Below are 20652 nucleotides of genomic sequence, written 5' to 3'. Positions count from 1 at the left end.
CAAGTTTATAAAACACAAATAGTCATTTTAAATATTTGTACCTTCAGGTTATCCATAAAGCCACTAAATTTGACACGTTTGTCACTAAAAATATAAATTTAGTATGATCATGTTATACATATATATATATATATATATATATATATATATATATATATATATATATATATATTATATATATATATATATATATATATATATATATATATATATATATATATATATATATTATTGTTTTTTTTTAATCAATTAAAAATCGAATCACTTGTGTTGTCACATCATCAGCAGCACGTTCTATGATGAGTGAAAAGCTTAGGTGCTGGCTCCATACAGTACAAAATACAGACAGTGCAAATAAAATGGCGGTGCAAAATACAGACAGTGCAAGTACAACAAAAGTGGGGGAAATATATATATATATATATAACACAACATGCCAGAATAAAGTAGGAATATTGTTTCACCTATTTTGAAATTTTGTTTCCCTATTTTTTTTTTTATATTAAAATAGACACTTTACTTGTATTGCATTTAATGTGATTTCTAAATAAAATAATTTATTTTAAGTGTAAATACTATGAAAATTAATTGGTCACATTTGTGACTGCAACAGAGTACAAAACTGTAAAATCCCTCATTTGTTCTTTCATTCATTTTAAGACAAGAAAGTGGACCCCGTTTCTTGTGTTTTGACATTTATTTTATGACAAAAAAGGTACACTTTACATACAGACACTGATATATTACATTAATTCACAAATAACACTCCACCTTTCAGCCTTTATACAGCAGTAAACAAGTCTGAAACACATTTTATTTAAGTGACCATGTGGATTCTGTCGATGCTTGCAACAATTAAAATCCACTCACCGAATGTGACCAAATCTGGAGTGAAAAATACCAAAAATATGTAACAACAATTACTGTAATATACACAAAAAGACACATTAAACTGTATCTTCAGACTTTAGACCTGTGACAGTTTCTGTCTTCAAATTTTTTCAATCACCCTCTCGAGTAAGAATATTAACTTTTCTCTGTTCTTCTCATGAGGACAGCCCAGTCCATTGCAGCCTGAACTGCTTTTCACGTGATTTGTGAAATCCGTCGACCTTCTGTTTCTTTCGAGGGCCGCTCTGTCGTTCACCAAAGCTTCTCTGTCTTTCTGCAGTCGGGCTCTGTCCTGTTCCAGTGATGCCTTGTCTCTGTTGACCGCTGCTCTGTCCTTCTCCACCTGGACTCTGTCCCGCTGAAGAGCCGCTCTTTCTCGTGCCGCAAGGGCCCTTTCCCGCTCCAACAGGGCCTTTTCTCTGTCCAGACCCCCTAATTCCTTCTCTAAAAGCTGTCTTTCTCTTTGAAGTCTGGATCTCATAATATCCAGCGAATGACCTTCTGTTATGAGCTGCTTGCCCTTTTGTGTTCCTGGTTTGTGTGTTCTGGATGGTGGTGGTATGTTCACTGATGATCCTTCCTCTTCCAGATACTCCAAAATTTCACCTCCGACTTTAATCTGTCGTAACCTCTTACCCGTATGAGGTGTTGTATTATTTTCAGGTTCTGATGCGATCACTTGCTGGCTGATTTTATCATCAAACTCTTTCCCCAAAGCATCATCCATGAGATTGAACCATTTCCAGCAGGTGGGGTTCTTCTCAACGCCAGAGGGGGGATACCTTGCATCCTTGTGATGAATTGTAAAATGTATTAAACTGTTGAATGTTGTGTGAAACATTTTGGAGGTGAAAAAATGCAATTGGTTTTTGGGCAAACCTTATATCTCGCCTTCAGGTTTTCCCACTTTTTGGCCATCTGCTCTGTTGTCATCCTCTCGTCAAGCCCCATTTCTCTGAGTATTGCACTGGAAAATAAATCAACAAAACGATAACGTGATTCAAAAGCATTATCAGACAGATTATGTCAAATATGCTATGCTTATAAACGGCACCTCCACGCTGTTTTGGATGAATTTTTCCTCCCATCAAAAAGCGCTGAGTTGCTGGATCGCAGCTGGATCAGTTTTGCGATGTCCTCATCAGACACTAGTGCACATCAAACAGACAGTTGGTTAGCTTTATGCGCACGTTGCTAATTAGTTTCGCGCAAAAACGAACGACTTACTTTTATAGATGAGTTTGGAGGTGGTCGGTGCTGATTCCATATTTTATATTACTTCGTAAAACAGATTTCTAGGGCCCTTAATAGTGCACGTTGGCAGTGTGCTTCTCTTAACATTCCATCCTGGGGAAAATGGCGCCGCGCGAGCAGAGGATAGGCTGCCTACTAAGTGCCCTTATTTTGAAGGAGTACAAATGCGCTCCTAAATTGCATGTATAAATATTTTTTAAAAGTTAAATATAATTTGAGCTAAAAAGATCTTTGTGCTATGATAACATTAAACTCAAACAAACTAACGAGCACTTGGTAAATATGTATACTGATTAGGCTATAAAGGACATACCAAACACCAAAGAAAGATGATTAGCATTAAAATGGGCTTGGACCGAAGTATATTTGTAATGATTAAAAACAATACTTGTAGTTATATTAGGTGTGATTTCGTTTTAAAACATCATTAAAGTCTCTTTCATCATTAAAGACAAACTTTCTGAATTATAGTTCAGATCTTAAAGATTTACGAGTAATAACTAACAACTGTGATTGGTCTACGGCGAACAGCGTTGAGAAAAATAACATACATCACAAGACCATGTAATCATGCGACAGCTGATACTTTTCTCATCGATTAAGATCAGATTTGACTCATAACAAGCATTTGTTAATCGTACAACAGCAGTTTGTTGGCGTTAACGTTACCAAATTATCTGATAAAGCAGTTATCATTTGCCTGTAAATCACAACGTTATTAATGTAAATGTTGAAAAAACATCGAGTGAAACCTACCTATGAAAACCTTCTTGAATGATTCGGATTCATTGAGCGCCTCCTAGAGGAGGAAAAAGACAAACACTGAAGGTTTTTCAACCAAAGATAAAGGTAAGAAATGAGTCAGAAGTTCCAATCCAATGTAAACAGTTAAACGACAAAACAAAATAATATTTTAATTAATATTTGGCTTTAAGGCAATGTGACAGATGCACAGTGAAAGTTGAAGAGTTAATATCTCCACTTAATTTACAGTTAGTTGTCATTTGATTTATTTAAACTTATTTAATAAATATGTTAGTGTATCTTAACACAATAACAACAAAGCCTACTAAAATATTTTAAAATATCAAATATAATTTAGATTTTAATTTTATATATATTAAAATATCGCTTTTTTGAAAACTTTGGAGACAACAAACAATTGTCCCTTTTATATGCAAACGACTAACTATGCAGTGTTGTGTATACCGCATCAGTAGTTGGCGATGCTGCTGTACATAAAGTATGTGGTCCTATAGTCGGTCATTGTTTTTGGTTGTCAGTTACTCAATTAATTATTTTTTGTTGTTTAATTAGAGACAATGATGGTAATATTCTTTGAGACAGAAAAAATAATATATGTTGTAAATGAATGGCTAAAGCACATTAAACATTTTGTATTTTCGTTGAAATCGTCCTATAAAACAACAGCTTATTTCTTCTGCCCCAGTTCTTTATACAGCAACAGCTTGTGTGAAATTTCAATGAATGCACTTGACCTTTAAAAGCTCTGCTAAACTATTAATAATACAGGGGGACTTCTTCCCTAATGAAGAAACAGTCAACATGTCCTGTCAGGATGGAGAGTGTCCACATACAATTCATCACCTAATTGGATGAGAGAGATGTGGTCTAGTTAATGCTAGTTGGATGGTTGTGGATGTATGGCATTCAGTTTGTGCCAAAAACGTGTCATCTGTTCCGTTGTGGACTGTGCAATACATTTGTTCATGTTTCTCTCTAACATTTGAGTCTTCTTCACTTTTGTTTGCGGTCCTTTGAAGTACTTTGAAAGTACCTTGAGCATTTTTAATAGAAATTTGACATAATCTCAACTGAAACATGCAGACAGGGTGGCACCTCCCCTTTATTAAAAAAACAGCCAATGCTTTGTTTTTATCACAGATATGCTAGTTAGAGTCGTTTATATCAAGTGCATTAAAAGAAAATAAGAAGCATCTTACAGGGCAGTGGGCATGTCAGAAAGAGCATTTCATTGACCAAACTATTTGATGAGAAACTAAAGTATGAGGCGATATAAACCAAAAAATGTTGATCTGTCTAAATGAGCGGTCACTGTTTTAAAACACACTAGCTTATAGTTATTCATTAAAAATAAAATACCGCTACCAACATTAAAAACTTTCATTTTAATTTCACGGGACCATTTTCTGTTTTTAAAATTACTGATTGAAGAGAAAATTCTGCAGTGTACTTTACAGAAATCCCCAAATATTAGTTATTTATCAGTAAACTTATGTATATTTTAGAATTTCAAGTGTAAAACAAGTGATGTTTTATAAACAAATTTTGGGAGGAGCACAATCAGTCTTTGACGAGGTTAATTCATCACACACACAATCCTTCTATTATCCAATCAGCTCAAGAGCAAACCCTTATAAATAGTCAAACACGTAATACCTCCATTTTCTCTTGACTTCAGCATCCCTCCACCACCCCAACTCCACACTTTTAAACCAGATACCTATTTAAATCTGAGGGAAGACCGTTCAGGAGCAGTGCTGGACACTGCACTCGGACTTTATCTCTCTTTATCCTGATAAGGGGAATAACACGAGTTAGGGTATATTCCCATGCTCAGAGCCCTCTCCCTGCACAGCAGGCCAAATACACATTCTATTCAGTAAAATATCTGTGAGTGTATTTTACTAGCCAGAACGAATTTACCGGTATTTTCAAAAAGGACCTGTTCACACATACAACCTTTTCTGGAAAATTGCCGGCAATTTTCCGGAAAGGTCTGTATGTGTGAAAGGGGCTAATGAGTTTGTTTTGAGCTTCTCGGCTTCATTTTACAAGTTCATCTTGACTTCTCAATACTTTTCAGTGTTTAGACACGTTTACAACCTTGCCTCCTGCAAGTGGGAGTGTCTGAATGTTCAAAACAGTACTGTAGATAATTAAGCGAAGAAATAAACAAAAAAGACATCAAGGCTGTTTCCCAATGTGTGTTCTTCAGCAGTCTTGCATTCTCGTCTTCTCGTGTAACGTCATCATCAACCACCAAAGTTCAGTTCTAAAACTGAAGGACGGTAAACGCTTGAAAGTTCTCGGATGTGTTCTTGGTATCGTAGATGCACTGATGCAGACTTGAGCACCGAACTCACTCTAGAAGTCCCAAAAGGGTGGGAAGTGCAGCATTCTATACCTGATTATAATTAATGTTCAGAAATATAACTTATTTATCTCACGAGTATCCCTAAATGAGATGGTAAAAGTAAACAATACCATGAAAATTTTCCCAAAGGCATAAACCAATGTAAGGTGTTTATTAGCTGAAATCCGTATTAAAATCTGTTTTATTTGTTTGTGCCATAAGTATATTTGTAAGGTTTTTATGCATGTTATATATATATTGAAAAGGGGAAAAAAACAATAAATCATTGTATAAATGCTGTAATGTTTAAATTATTCTCCAATCAAAAATGTGTGAAGGTCTTGTGACCATCAGGAAGGTCATGTGACCATCAACGTTCTCCACAAGAATGCAAGTCCGTTCACTGCATTCTTGGAATTGAGAAACAGCCCAAGATTCAATGAAACACCATGAATCGGTCATCTTTATTTTGAGTCCTCCTTTTGCTACAACAGGACATGCTCTTAAAGAGACAACACCCCAACACTTGCAACTCACAGCCAAACTTAAAAAGAGGAAACAACAAGAACTGCATGTGAATTCTGTCACATCCACAAATGCATGTTGCCACAATACCTTTTCAAATGTCTTTTTACTCTTAAATGAAAGACAAAAAGGAACTTCGCTTAGGAAATTAGGTTGTGAATTGATTTATGGGATCTTGATCTCTCCTCTGTTGACTTTTTATGTTGAAAAATTCACCTCTATGATTTAACAAAGTGGCTTTCACTGAGATTTTAGTCATTTTAAACAATATAATGTAAACGTAATAGTATATGAGAAAGAAGTCTAAAATATCAGAAAATGTACTGGGAGTTTATCAGAAGATTTTTGTATCAACCCAGACAATATGTCACTTTAAACTAATAAAAATGTGAATACGTTACTTTTTGAACTTTTTAAAGTTAAAAGTTGCTGGAAGAAAGATCAAGGTCCTATAATGCAAAATTCAAAAGCATAAAAAAAATGGGAAAATTAAAAATAAAACATGAATCACAAAATATGAAAATATGCTAATTTACAGATGTTTTTATAGTGTAGGCACAAATGTGTATCACAAAGCAGTCAACTTGTTTTTGACACAAATGGAACCCCATACACAAGTGGACCATTAAAATGAGTACAACTCTTTTCTATCGATCTATCAGCCCTTCTGCTTTATCATATTGATATTGAAATGCATTTGGCCTTGTGGGTTCAGTCATGTAAAAGGGTGTCCTTTGTTGTCCAGCGTGTGGCAAGGGGGCTAATCTCAGTGCATATGTCCTTAAAAGCACTGATGCTGTTTTCCTCTTAAATTTTTAAGCTTCTTCAGCGGCTTTAAACCATTGAGAGAAGATTAGTGAGGTTATTCTGTGACGGTGTGTTTGTGCCTGCGCGTGCGTGAGTAAGGTTGATGCTGTATTCGTGTATTCATTCTCTTCACATAAAATGCTAGTCATTTTCTGAATGTAGAGCACTCCAATTTAAACTAATTACTGCTAAAAAAAATTTAAAAGGATAGTTCACACTAAAATGAAAATCCCTCATGTGGTTTTAAACCTTTATGAGTTGCTTTGTTCTGTTGAACACACAAAAAAAAAATATTTTGAAGAACGCTGATTGCTCAAAGTCATGGAAGTCAATGGGCATTTTTCACATATCTTCTTTGTTTTGAACAGAAAACAGAAACTCAAATAGGTTGTGAACAAGTGAAGGGTGAGTAAATGATCTAATGAACTATCCTTTTAAATGTTTGCACAAAAAAATATTAGATTTGGGGCCTTTTGTTATGCAGATCCTCATTTATTAAACTCATAACCACAAGATGAGTGGAAAATTGAATATATTATTTTTAAATTTCTCCTTAAGACCCAATTTTAGGCAGGTTTTTATAGTGATTGTAACGTTGAATGAACGTTGTGTATATGTTGTAAGGTGTCATGCATAGCACCTATAAATAAAATTAATCAATAATACTAATTTTGCAGTTAAAATCTACATCTGGATGGAAGCCAGATTTATTTTAATCATGTTTAGGTGTGTATTTAATATCCGTAAAGGTCACATATGTGTTATCATTCTCAAAAACACACATGAGACATGAGTTTTTATGTTGTTTTGTGACATGCGCTGCATTGTAATTTCCATCTATGTGAATCTGTGCCGCTCTAATCCAGCAGTCTGTATCCTGTGTTGGAGAAGAAGAGGGGGTTGTATGCGTCTCTGTAATCTTGCTATGTCTGTGTGGAACTGTGTTGGTAATCCTGCTGTGTGTGTGTGTGTGTGTGTGTGTGTGTGTGTGTGTGTGTGTGTGTGTGTGTGTGTGTGTGTGTGTGTGTGCACTAGTGTGTGTTTCTCTAATGTAATCCTATGACAGTGAACAGTTGTGCACGTGAACGGTCATCAATGTTGAAGCATACATGCCTTGTGCGTTTAGCATCATTTTACGGCGTATGTCCAGCCACTCGGCACACGCTCGACTCCACGTGTGGCCAGGGTTTGACATCATCAGGTGATGCGGGAGGGCAGAGCCAGGATCAGCAGAGATATTTGGCTTGATCTCTAACTTTCCAGAGGCGTGTCTGGGGGAGGGGGAGCACCGCTTCCCAATGACGGACTGGAATTAGGATGAAGATAGTAAGTAGTCTCAGATCAGCTGCGTTCCAACTTTTAACCATTATGGGGGGGAGAAAATATTCAAATTGGTCTAATTGAGAGTGTATTAATCTAGGTGTCAAAGAGGTCAATAGTACAAAAAAAAAGACAGTTTGCTTTAGAAATCGGCACATATTAAAGTAATAATACACTTTAAACTCTATTTAATGGTGTAGTTCACTTAAAATGGAAAGTTAGTCACCAATCCAATTGTTCCCAAAATGAAAGTTGTTTTCATTTTTCTGTTGAGCACAAAAAAAGATATTTTGAAGAATGTTGGTAAGCAGAGAGTTGACAGTACCACCACTAGGGGTGGGAATCTATAGTGACTTTATAATTCGATTTTAATTCTGGGAGACTCAGTCTGATTCCAAAACAATTCTTGACCTACATTTTTTCTTGTCTTTAGCTGCACAAATGATTCTTTTCAACTTTACATTTGAACCAGAATTGGAGTGTCTATGATATTCTTTATGATTGTAATCTACTGTATGCATGACAGTACCCAGCAAACATTTTTTGTTTTGACTAAAACAAGGCTAAATTTGGGCTGTCAGTGAAAACTAATAGACGTCTAAGAATAGGCCAAAACTAGACTAGTTATCAAATAAACTGAAATTAATGACAACACATATTAACGTCTGTCTAATCTGTCTAATTGACGACTAGTCTGGTTTTGGGCTATTCTAGATGTCTATTAGATTTTCACAGCCAGTGACACATCAGAAACGAAAAGTAGAACACAGCATAATATCTTTAAGATTCTTAATTTCAGCCATCAGACTCGTAGCCAGCCTGCTTAAAGGGGTGGTTCTTTTTTCTCCTCAAGTTATTCGCCTTATTTTTTTATTTAATTGAGTGAAATTTTAAGCACTTTGGCTGGATTAGCTTGTCAGGTGGTCATCATAACCTATTTAATGTACCAAAATATTTCCTAAAGATTTAGAATATCAAAATAAATACAGAATAATGAATAAATACAAGTACTATACATGCTGTCTTTCAAAACACCGACCTTTTTTCATTAGAGAAGACTTACTACACTCTCAGAAATAAAGGTACGAGAGCTGTAACTGGATGGTACCTTTTCAAAAGATACAAATTTGTACTTAAAGGTTCATATTAATACCTCAAGGGTACATATTAGTACATAAAAAATACAAAAGTGATCCTCTTAAAATTTGTAGGTACTAATATATACATTTGAGGTACCAATATGGACCCTTCAAGTACAATTGTGTACCTTTTGAAAAGTTACCAACCCAGTGACAGCTCATGTACCTTTATTTCTGAGAGTGTAGTAAGTGTTCTCTAATGAAAAAAGGTCGGTGTTTTGAAAGACAGCATGTATAAAAAATATTTTTTTAACCCTTCAACTAACCCCACCAAGAAAAAAATTTTGGATTGCATTTCTTAACTCTTAATGTCACTATTAACACACTCAATGCATTTTTTAATACATCCCAAAATTTCCAAAATATCAACCTCTACCAAATGGTTGGTACATCTATTTATGGTAAAAGTACTAAACTTATACATATACTATCAACAATATGAAAAGATGAAGTGTAAGATATGAAGTCCAATAAAAAAAAAATCTAAATAAAACATACTAAATCATCTTTATTTTTTTAAGTACGCCCCTGAACTGAAGTAACAGCAAACAATTTTGTGACATCTAATAGACAAGGCTAAACTTGGGAAAATCTAACAGACATCTAAGAATAGCATAAAACATCATAGAATAGACAGATTAGACAGACTTTATATGTGTGTAATCATTCATTTCTGTTTATTTGATGACTAATTTTCGCCTATTCCTAGATGTCTATTAAATTTTAACTGACAGCCCAAATTTAGCCTTGTTTTAGCCAAGACGAATATGTTTAGACATCTATTAGACATCTTTTAAAACAAAAAAATGCTTGTTGGTAAGTCTAATTCTATTTCTGTAGATACTTGTAAGATGTATTTTAATATATTTGCAAATACTAATTTATTACAAAATGTATTACATTTTAAAAGATACACTTCACATGTAACATTAAATTACATTTTAAATCATGCTTATATTTGTCTAAGATAGACTAAACATGTAAAGAGTATTAAGTCAAGATATTAAGTGCACTGTGTACTTTTTTAAACTGCTTTAGTGTGATTAGAATTTAAAAATTGACCACAAGCTTACAGCCATGTGTTTATTTATTTTATTTATTTTTCTTCAAAAAAGCATCTTTTGTAAGCTTTATTTAAGAGTGAAGCGACTGATGCTCAATCAAACCTGGCCTGTGGAGCGGCGGGTTTAGCGATGGAGGCCGCGTCGCGAGAGTCGGATAGGCAGCACTATTTATAGCTAATCCTGTTTAAGCGAGGTCATGCTCTCTACCATCCCTGAGACAGAGCAGTGAAGTTAAACACTCGCGTGCCACTGTACCACAAACACTGCCTGCGCATTTACTTCATCACACCGAAGCAAAAACCACTAAGCACATTCACATCCCATGCAGCAATATAGATGCCAAAGGGGATTTTTTCCATATTCATTTTGCCTTGTTCTTACTGGGAGAGAAAACATCTAACTGAAGTGATTTTATTTTTATTTATTTTTCGCTTTTGTAACATTTTTACAATTTTATTGATTTATTTTCATTCTTACTTATTTTGCCAATATTTTAATGCAAACATAAAATTCTAAATTAGTGTTGGGCATGCTTTTTTCTCACTAACTTTCCTTCGGCTTAAGTGCCTGAATAATCAGGGGTTGCCACAGTGGAATGAACTGCCAATTACTCTGGACTGTTTTTTGCAGGGGTGGCTCAGTAGTGTTGCCTCACAGCAAGTAGGTTGCTAGTTTAAGCCCTAGCTAGGCCAGTTGGCAAGTGAATTGAGTAAACCAAAAATTTGCCATATAGTGTGTGTAAATGCAAGTGTGTGTGTGTGTGTGTTTCACAGTACTGGGTTGCAGCTGGATGGGCATTTTGTAAATAAAACATATAGTTGGTGGTTCATGTCACTGTCGCAACCCCTGATAAATAAGAGACTGAGCTAAAGGAAAATGAATGAATGAATGAATGAATGTTTTATTAAACCAGCAACTTCTTGCTGTGAGGCGACAGTCCTAGCCACAGAGTCGTGTTTTTTGTTTGTGTGTAAAATTGTATAGGTTTTTATGTACACTTTATGTCTAATCATATCTAAATGTATTATTATTTATTGAATTATATTTTTGTTATATATAACTTGTATAAAACTATAGGTTTCTTCTATAGATATAAATATTTAGTTTATTCATTCATTTTCTTGTCGGCTTAGTCCCTTTATTAATCCAGCAAATTTTTACTCAGCGGATGCCCTTCCAGCTGCAACCCATCTCTGGGAAACATCCTCACACACATTCATACACTATACGGACAATTAAGCCCACCCAATTTACCTGTACCGGCATGTCTTTGGACTGTGGGGGACACCGGAGCACCCGGAGGAAACCCACGCGAACACAGGGAGAACATGCAAACTCCACACAGAAACGCCAACTGAGCCGAAGCTCGAACTAGCGACCCAGTGACCTTCTTGCTGTGAGGAGACAGCACTACCTACTGTGCCACTGCTTTGCAAATATTTAGTTTACATAATTAATTAATCAATTATAGTGAATTTACCATAATGTATACAATATTATTTGATAAATATGTCTGTATGTGTCATGACTCTTCATAATGTAGGCTACCTTAATAAAAATGTAGAAGTGAACTTTATCAAATACCCAAATGAGTATAGTAATAGGCTACATCACTGCAAAAAATATTATTCACCATCCTTAATATCTGATTTGGTTTGCACTAACAAACATGCGCTCTTCTTTCATCCATCTATTAAATGTGGCTGGGAAGTGGACTCAAAGCCTTCCGTAAAATAATAATGTGCAAATCTCCATTCGTCCCTCCTCTCGCTGCTAATAATAAAGCACGTCGTTTACAGCGTCCTGCTCGTCCAGCACATCTCTGCCGGTTGCTGGTGATGACAGCTGTTTCAACAAGGGATGCCACCTGTACCTGGGACAGACGCTGGCCAATGGGAGTCCGCCTTAAATCCCGAGCCGCGCCTCTGACGTAAATGTTCCCCAGACCGGAGCGCGGTGGGCGGGGCGACGCGGATCGAGTTGTAGATCCACGGCGAGAGAGCACTGATGCCAAGTGGAGCTGCGCGCACCGCTTTATAGTGAGTACACACGTATGCGATGAAAATGCCATATTATACATACGCCAATTTCGCAAGGTTTCTGTCAGATATTGCAGTATGTCCAAATGACCTTTTTTAATCAAACGGCAAGTCTTTAGAAATGGAAATTGCTGAAATTAATTGCGGTCGGAAAGTTTAAAGTTATTGTAATATTTTGGAAATCCCGTGACTATGATTTGTTTTTTCCCCTTGGCTTAATCGTTTTCGAAACTTCCTCTTTATGTACGCGTATTTTATGTTTTTATGCTTATACCCAGTGCCCTGAGAGCATATTGTTATTATTTAGGAAAGTTTCGTACTTATGTTTACCTTTCCAGATTACTAGTTTTCCTCAAAAATGATTTACTGTACAAAAGGCTACTACATTTCAGCTGATTGTTTCTGGTAGATTTGGCATCCCTCAGTTGGCTTGTTTTTAAACTGTGATTGAGCGACAAAGGGATCATAAGGGCCCGGTACTGTGCGCAATGCTATTTATGTTGCCAGGAGGATTTTGCACTGATGGCACAATGACTTTATAACTGCCTTGTAATGCTTTGTGCTCAAGCTGGGCTTTGGATTTATTTTGTCTTCAGGTTTACATTTGCATTAAATCATTTGTCAGACTCCGTGAAGGGACATAGAAATGAAGAAAAAAATTAGCCTTATCAAAGCAATGTAGTGTGTTATTGTTAGATTAGGTTTAAAGTAAAAAAGAAAAAAAAACAATAGAAAAGATATTTGTATTTGAAGATCAGAGCTATTTTTATATCAAATGGAGAATTTATTTGTTATTTATTTTATTCAGACTCTGATTACTTAGTCAAAAACAAAAAGTTGTGGGCATCTTAAATGTTTTATTAAAAATAGTTCATCTACACCTTAATACCTTGCCATAATTTACTTACCCATTATTTATTCACATCTTTTTTTTCCCACTATGGAGGTTGTTGAGTGAAATATCAGGCCCGTAGCCAGCCTATTAAAAGGGCTGGTTCTTTTTTCTAAAAAAAAGTTAGGCTTTTTTGCAGTTATTCACCTTATTGTTTTATTAATTATGCGTTTTAGTGACATTTTAAGAACTAATCTTTGCTGGATCAGCTTGTCGGATGGTGATCATAATCAAAATTTTTGAAGCACAATAAAATATTTCCTACAATGTTGTCAAAGTGCTTACCATACTATTTTACTATAAAGTATTTATTTACAAATTTGGATTGAAACTGTAAGTTAATCCAGTTTTATATATCTTGTAATGAGATTTTTTTAATGAATAAAAAATATGAAAAAAAAAAATTTAAAACAAATTTATTATTATTCATCGTTTAAAACTAAATACGAATCTGGTAAAATAAATAGGGAAATAATCAACTTTCCTCAGTCACAATTTGGCCACTTCAATAATTAAAATTTTCATTTGTCTTAAAGCTTTCTTCTATCGATAATTTACACAATTTATGATTGTATAGTCTTTCGAACCAGCTGAATTTCCCCTTTCGGGCCTGAATATCTTTGTGTTTAAAACACATAAGGGAGATTAAATGATGAGGTAATTTGCTTTTTGGGGTGAACTGTCCCTTTAAGTGTGATTTCCATTTAGTATATTGAGGGGAGTCACACCATCCCCTCAGTTATTAGAAATGGAAAAATTGTAAAGCACTGCACTGCTCCACTTCAAAAGCAAAATATGAACATTTTTTATCATAGAAGATTTTGAGTCTGCTTAAATGACAGATGACCAGTAGGGTTGAAGTACATTAGGCCTAAGTAAAAGGGAAAGTTCAGCCAAAACTGAAAACCTTGTCATCATTTACACAACCGTCAATTGTTCCAAACTAGTTTGAGTTCCTTTTTTCTGTTTAACACAAAGAAGTTATTAAAAAAAAATTGTTTAAGCTGATTTTTATTTAATATTTTTCGTCCCAGCTTTCTAACTTTTTAAAAAATATATATTTTTGTGTTCAACAGAAAAAGGAAATTCATAAAGGTTTAAAAGCACAAAAAGGTTTAGAGAGTAACTCATTAAAATGTGTTCATTTTTGGCAGTGTTTGAATTATACATTGATGATCGGAGGGGTCAACTTTTTGGTAATGTTGGTTTGTGTAATACAAGCTTCAATAAATCAAATTTATGTATATATTTAAAATACATCTAATTTATTAATAAAAACATACTTTTTAGTGTTATGAGGGGTATTTACTGTATTCTTCCCTACACAGGGTATCTGTGGGGTCTTAAAAAGTCTTAAAATGTCTTAAATCTAAGAAGCTATAAAGTTTAGGCCTTAAAATTCTTAAATCTACTAAGATAATGTGTTGTAGGTCTTAAATCATTTTTGACACGTCTTAATTTTCCTTTGTTCATGTATAGCTACCCAGGCTGGCCATTAACACTCATACAATCATCAACAATCTCAATTACTTTCCTTACAGTAACATTTGTTTAAAAGGTCTTCATTTATTTACTGCTGAGGATACTGACCGGACCTTTTTTTATTTTATTTTTTTATGATTATTATTGTATTATTAAATGTTTTGAATTATAATCACTTTTGATTGGACAAGTGAAAATCCTTGACATACCCTTGTCTAAAATTTCATTTATAATGGTTAACTCGTTGAAACCTTCAAAAACGCTGCCTACAGTATACTCTGATTATCTATTTTAGAAGTCACTGTGATCAATTTATACAAGCTATGCATCTAATTTGACTTTACTTTTAGGCTGTATGTAGAAATAGTCTTTTGAACAATTACAGTGTGGTCTACATCTGCAGTTTCAGACTATTTAATGAATATTTTCTTGCATAGACTGATTGGCACGATTATACATTCACAGTAGTATGAACCATTATAGGGGTAATCATATGTGTATTTATATTATCTATTATTTTAATTATTAATATTATTATTTAAAATAAAGATCAGAAAAATTTTTTTTTCAGTATTAAAAGGCTGACCCCCCATTTATAATTTTTTGTCTTCCTTCAAGGGAGATAAGTTCATTTCTAGAATAAAGATCATTTATTGACCCCCTAGTGATTCAAAATATACACAACTCTTTGATCATAAAGAGATTAAGATTTTTCAGAAAAACATTCCAGGATTTTTCGCTGTATCATAGCATATACTCTTCTGTCGGTGCTCATTGCTTATCTGTAGTTTCAATTTCAATGCAGAGTCAAAGGGTTAAACAGTCCCAGCTGAGGAATAATGTTACTTATGAACTGATTAGACACTTTCTTAATAAAAAACAAATAAAAATGTATATATCTTCCAATTGTTCTGGGATTCAAGTTTTTTATAATTAAGAAATTGATCGCCATAGGAGCCAGGTTTTAGGTATAGGAAAACCTTTAATAATAACTAATTAATAACTGCTTTAAGATCGAAATATTCAATAACTGATAATAATATCCAGTCATGTAAACACAAAGTTTCAAATTAGTCACGGTAAACTAGTAGATGTGAGCAGATGGTGCTTTCTGCTACAGGTGGCGGTAACTACAGCAACAGTTTGATGCTTTACTTCTGTTCTTGGGTAAATTTTTTATTATATATTCATGTATTTATCTTTTCATTTGAGATTTACAAAAAACATTCCTCATCAGCAGGGACAGATTTAGTGATTTGAGGGCCCTAAGCAATTCCAATTCCATGGGGCTCGAAAGTTCTAAAGCACACCTTTTGTACTTTTACTTATTTTTAATTGATTTATTTTGCTGTTCTTACTCTTATGTCACTCAATCTCATTTTCTACATTTTGTCTAGATAATAATAACAACATGTAATGCATGTTGTAAAATGTTTGAAATTATTTGTTTTCTTAAGATGGCTTTACAACTATAAACTATTTAGTTTTAAAACTAAATCTTTATCTAATTTGACTGCTGGACTGCTCCATGATTGAGGGTGGGGGACACTTTTGCACATTTGCGATGTAATAAATGGGATCCTCATCATACAAAATATGATAGAAAATGAGGTTATATATAATATATACTTCAAGGTATTAATTTGTGAGGCCTTCAGATTTTCTGGGGCCATAAGCGGCCACTTACCTTGCTTATTGGTTACATCCGCCCCTGCTTATCAGTGTTTCTGTAAGAAGGCTAATTGCTAACTTACCTTTTAACCATTTAAAAATTCTTTAAAACTATAAATCACTACAATATTTATATATTTTAATTGATTTTACACTTACGTTTATTCATTTGGCAGATGATTTTATCTCAAGCGACTTACTTTGATGAATTCATAAATACATCACATTATAGAGAGAAAAAAAGATTTTATAGTTAGAAGGTCAGTTTAAATTTTTAATAGAAAAGGGGTTGTTAGTTGCAGAAGATGGGCAGCACAGTAGCTAAGTGGCTTGCCTCACAGCAAGAAGGTCACTGGTTTGAGTCCCAAATGGACTAGGATTTCTTTTTTTGTGTTGGGTTTTTGTGTGGAGTTTCATGTTCTCCCTGTGTTAGCGTGAGTTTCCTCTAGGTCAGAGATGCCCAAACTAGGGCCCACGGGCCAAAGTTGGCCCATGGTAACCTTTAATTTGACCCACCATCCCATCTGAGAAGAGAGGCAGAATGATGGGGATGGTTAGAGATTGTCATTTCAAATTTTTTGTAACCTTTTATTGGTTTGTTTTATTGTTAAGCTACAAAAAATTTAAATTAAAACTAAAATCAAATGTTTCAAATTATATATATATATATATATATATATATATATATATATATATATATATATATATATATATATATATATATATATATATATATATATATACATACTGTATATACACTGTAAAAAATGATATGATCAATTAGTCCTGACAGCATATGTTTTAGGTCATTTTATGTTAATTTTAAAGTTATGCAATCTGTTTTATATCAGTTTAACATAACATAAGTTCAATGGACTCATAAGGTTTATTTGATTTAGCTTAAAAATTTAAGGCAACCAAGAGTTTTTTACGGTCTATATGTACTGTATATTTAAGCCAGAAATTAATCATACCTCTAGCAAATTCTGACTGACACTTTATTTAATTCTTTTTTTTACACAATGATGCCCCTTTTACATTGCCTTTTTATTTTTTGGAAGAAGCCTGTGTAATTTCCAATCAAAATGAATTTAATAATGTTGAATAAAAGTAACTTGAATGTTTTTATATGTACTGTAATAAAACAAATACAAAATACAAAATATTTGTCAGAAAGTTATAACAACAAATGTTTTTATGCTACTTGAAATTACTTTAACGTTACAAATTTTCTCATTGGCTTTAGTACATTTCTATCAACACTATTTACATTTGCACAACAGTTAATGCATCTCTCAAAACAATTAGACATTTGTGCACAACATAGTAGCAGTTTCTCATTCCTTCCAACAAATTGCAAAAGCATGCATCAATTGTTTTCATACAATTCTCAGCTTTTTTATAACATCATCATATTCTTATGTCATGTCAGTCAAAATGAACTAAACTTGTAAATACTTAATACTCATTCTGTATTAAACTAATAGTCCTCATTTCATTACTGAAGTCATTACATACAAAAATGATGAACTAGTCAAAATCAAGCAAATTTTAATCAACAAAATGTTAATCTTTTTTCCTGAATATGTCTTCTAAATTAAACAATTTACATGATTTACACACCTATGTATGTTGTAGGTTCAGTTCCAATATGTACTGCAATATTGTTTACAGCTGTGCACAGCTCTACCCAAATGACGTTTATGCATGTTGTAAATAAGGGTGTGTTTATTTTTTTACACAATGCTGTGAATAAATTAGAATTGTAAAGAGCAAATGCAGTAAAAAAGTGAATTATACATATTCAGTGTCTTGTACTCTACTTGACTGCAGTTCTCAAAAGGCTGTGCTAATAGTATATAGTGCTGTCTTGAGCATTTTCAGGCAGTGTCACCAAAATCTGACTTTTTTGCATTGGAAAACATGTAAAGATTAAACTGTCATAATGAAAACAGTACAAAGCCATTTGACTATCTTGTTCATAAACAATTGCGTCAGGACTTTTCATCTTAATGACACTGACACTTTCATTTATATGAATACTTGCTTTTGTGGAATGAGTTATCCATGATGAGCTAGTGACGCACTTTTGCAGGTTATCAACTTGGTTTTGCAGTTTGTACTAATTGTTTTAAGAATTCATTAACTGTAGTGAAAATGTAAATAGTGTTGTGAGAAATGCAACAAAGCGACTGAAAAAAACTGTAATCAGGTTCCAACTAAGCTTATAGTGCTTAAGTTTAGTAGAATAATTTAGATTTACTAGTTTTAGTAAATAGTTTTAGTCAGTTTAAGTGATGTAAGTTGAGATGACAAGAAACGTACATATGTTACTATATATTCTGGATTACATAGATAGATTGATAGATGGGTCGATGGATGGATGGATGGACGGAGGGACTGACGGACGGATGGACAGACACATAGATAGATAGATAGATAGATAGATAGATAGATAGATAGATAGATAGATAGATAGATAGATAGATAGATAGATAGATAGATAGATAGATAGATAGATAGATAGATAGATAGATAGATAGATAGATAGATAGATAGATAGATAGATAGATAGATAGAATATGTAACACAGAAAAGAATAAAAGAGTCTGTTAATCTATAAACTAGCCTTTGTGTTAAGTGAAGAGTAAAAAAAGCTGAAATATACAATACTGGACATATTAAATCTATCAAAAGTCCTTTCCATGTAAAGGCCTGTTTATTTGTTCTGAGGCAAAGTGCAATTCATTCTCACTTCTCATTTATCCGGGTCATTTAGACAGTAATATTCTATATTTGACTTCAAGAGCGCCATGAGCCGTCGCAGCGTGACTCACACTTCTCATTCACAGCATAAACAAATATAGATATTTTGCAGCCGCACAGAAAGCTTCACAGATTCTTTCCATGTTTAGTTTATTCTTGAGAGCATTTAGTCTAGCACGGTGATAAAAAGGCTACTTTGTCTAGACATATTTTATCAAATGATAGACTTTGTAATCATCTGAAAATAACAATTTAGACCTCACGTACATTTTAGTGTACATAAAGCATCAAATAGTGCCTTATTCTTGTGAAATTTCCGTAGTCTATTTCTGAATGACATAAATGTACCAGATTAAGGCTTTTTGTGCACTTAAGAGCAAATCTTATGCCTCAGGCGCTATTCGGTTGCACTTAGAAGTCTGAATGAATTGGCCATACTGTCTAGGAACAAGTAAATATATTTGTCTGTGTTCACCGGTGCATACTATTCCCCTACAGCAGCCGTATAGCTTTGTATCTCACTACTGCCACAGATTGACTAATTAGATTAAGCAAGAAGCTTTCCTGAGATAATCATTCAGCAAGCCATTTCCTCTAATGGAGACTGTGCACCTCAAGACCGTCCATTGAAGGTCAAATTATTTGATGAAGAAAAGGAGAAGTTTTTGGCACGTCGCGTTGGAATGTAGACTCTGTTTAGTTTGTGCCGGTGCTGTGACAGAGAATCATATGTTGTGTGAAAGCAGCAGCTTCTCACCGTGCCGTGTTTGTCCCGCTGTTGCAGGCATGGATACGTTAAATAAATCTGTGAGTATTTGTCTTTGTGTTTTTTGATTGTGAATTGAGGTTTGCCGGCTTTCATGGTGTGTTTTAGTTTTGTGGGGATTATTACAGTCGAAATGAGGTTTCTGTTGGTGCATTTTGTAGTTTTTTTGTACTTGAGAAGCAATGATGTAGATAAAAAAAATTGTTTAAGCTAATGAGAGAAAATAACTAAATAATTAAACGTCAGTGGAATTATTTGAAAAAAACTAATACAAGTCTAAAAAAAGCACAAAACAAAGTAAACAATGGTGTTGAAAATTGTACTAAAATAATATTAAATGCTTGTAAGCATCAATAAAAATGAACAGGGATTTTAAAGTCTCGAAACTGCTCATTTGTTTACTAAACTGATGTCGACTGTGACTTTTGAATGTGCTTTAATCAGTGCAAACAAGTCGTGACATGATTTACAATTACAACAGTCTCAGATTTAGTTGCTGATTTGCTGTAAAACTTGCACATTTAATTCATTCATTTGAATTTATTGTATAATTTATATGATATAAATAAAGAAGAGATAGATTAGTTAATATTGCTTTGCTAACTCAATAAGTTACAGTAAGTTACAAAATGGGTTTATTCTAAAATAAAAATGATTCTAAATATCAATATTTATTAAACAAAAAATCTCATTGTGTGTAAATGTCAGACTAATATACTATAAAAGGAGAAATATATAGAAATACCAGATAAATGTTAAAAATAAAGAAAAATAGTAGTATATAAATAGAAAAATAATAATGATTCAGTTATTTAGTCACACATCTGAACTTTTGTTTTTTGAGTCATATCTGTTGCCTTTGGCAGGCCTCTTCTAGACAAGATGCCGGTTTTATGTAACGGCTAATTTTAGAAGTGT

The 20652-nt window shown here is 33.7% G+C and overlaps 2 protein-coding genes across 10 annotated transcripts in view; one reads left to right on the top strand and one right to left on the bottom strand.

Annotated features, from left to right (window-relative positions):
- Positions 1-678: 678 nt before the first annotated feature.
- Positions 679-2240, bottom strand: zgc:171459. The gene is given in 4 exon segments (NM_001111165.1): positions 679-1681; positions 1771-1858; positions 1946-2039; positions 2119-2240. Coding segments are annotated over 4 exon segments (912 nt in total). The 5' UTR covers positions 2159-2240; the 3' UTR covers positions 679-991.
- A 479-nt stretch (positions 2241-2719) lies between these two features.
- Positions 2720-20652, top strand: part of atp2b1b (ATPase plasma membrane Ca2+ transporting 1b) — a 55276-nt gene continuing 37343 nt past the window's right edge. For 2 of the 9 annotated variants that reach the window (XM_073942127.1, XM_073942125.1), the window contains exons 1-2: positions 2720-2994; positions 11918-12157. The gene's annotated coding sequence lies outside the window, so the exon portion shown is untranslated. 9 annotated transcript variants of the gene reach the window in all.

Source organism: Danio rerio, chromosome 25, assembly GCF_049306965.1.
Source record: "Danio rerio strain Tuebingen ecotype United States chromosome 25, GRCz12tu, whole genome shotgun sequence".
NCBI classification, from domain to species: Eukaryota; Metazoa; Chordata; class Actinopteri; order Cypriniformes; family Danionidae; genus Danio; species Danio rerio.
Note: the sequence above shows the minus strand (reverse complement) of the source record. Positions and strands in the feature narration are given on the sequence as shown.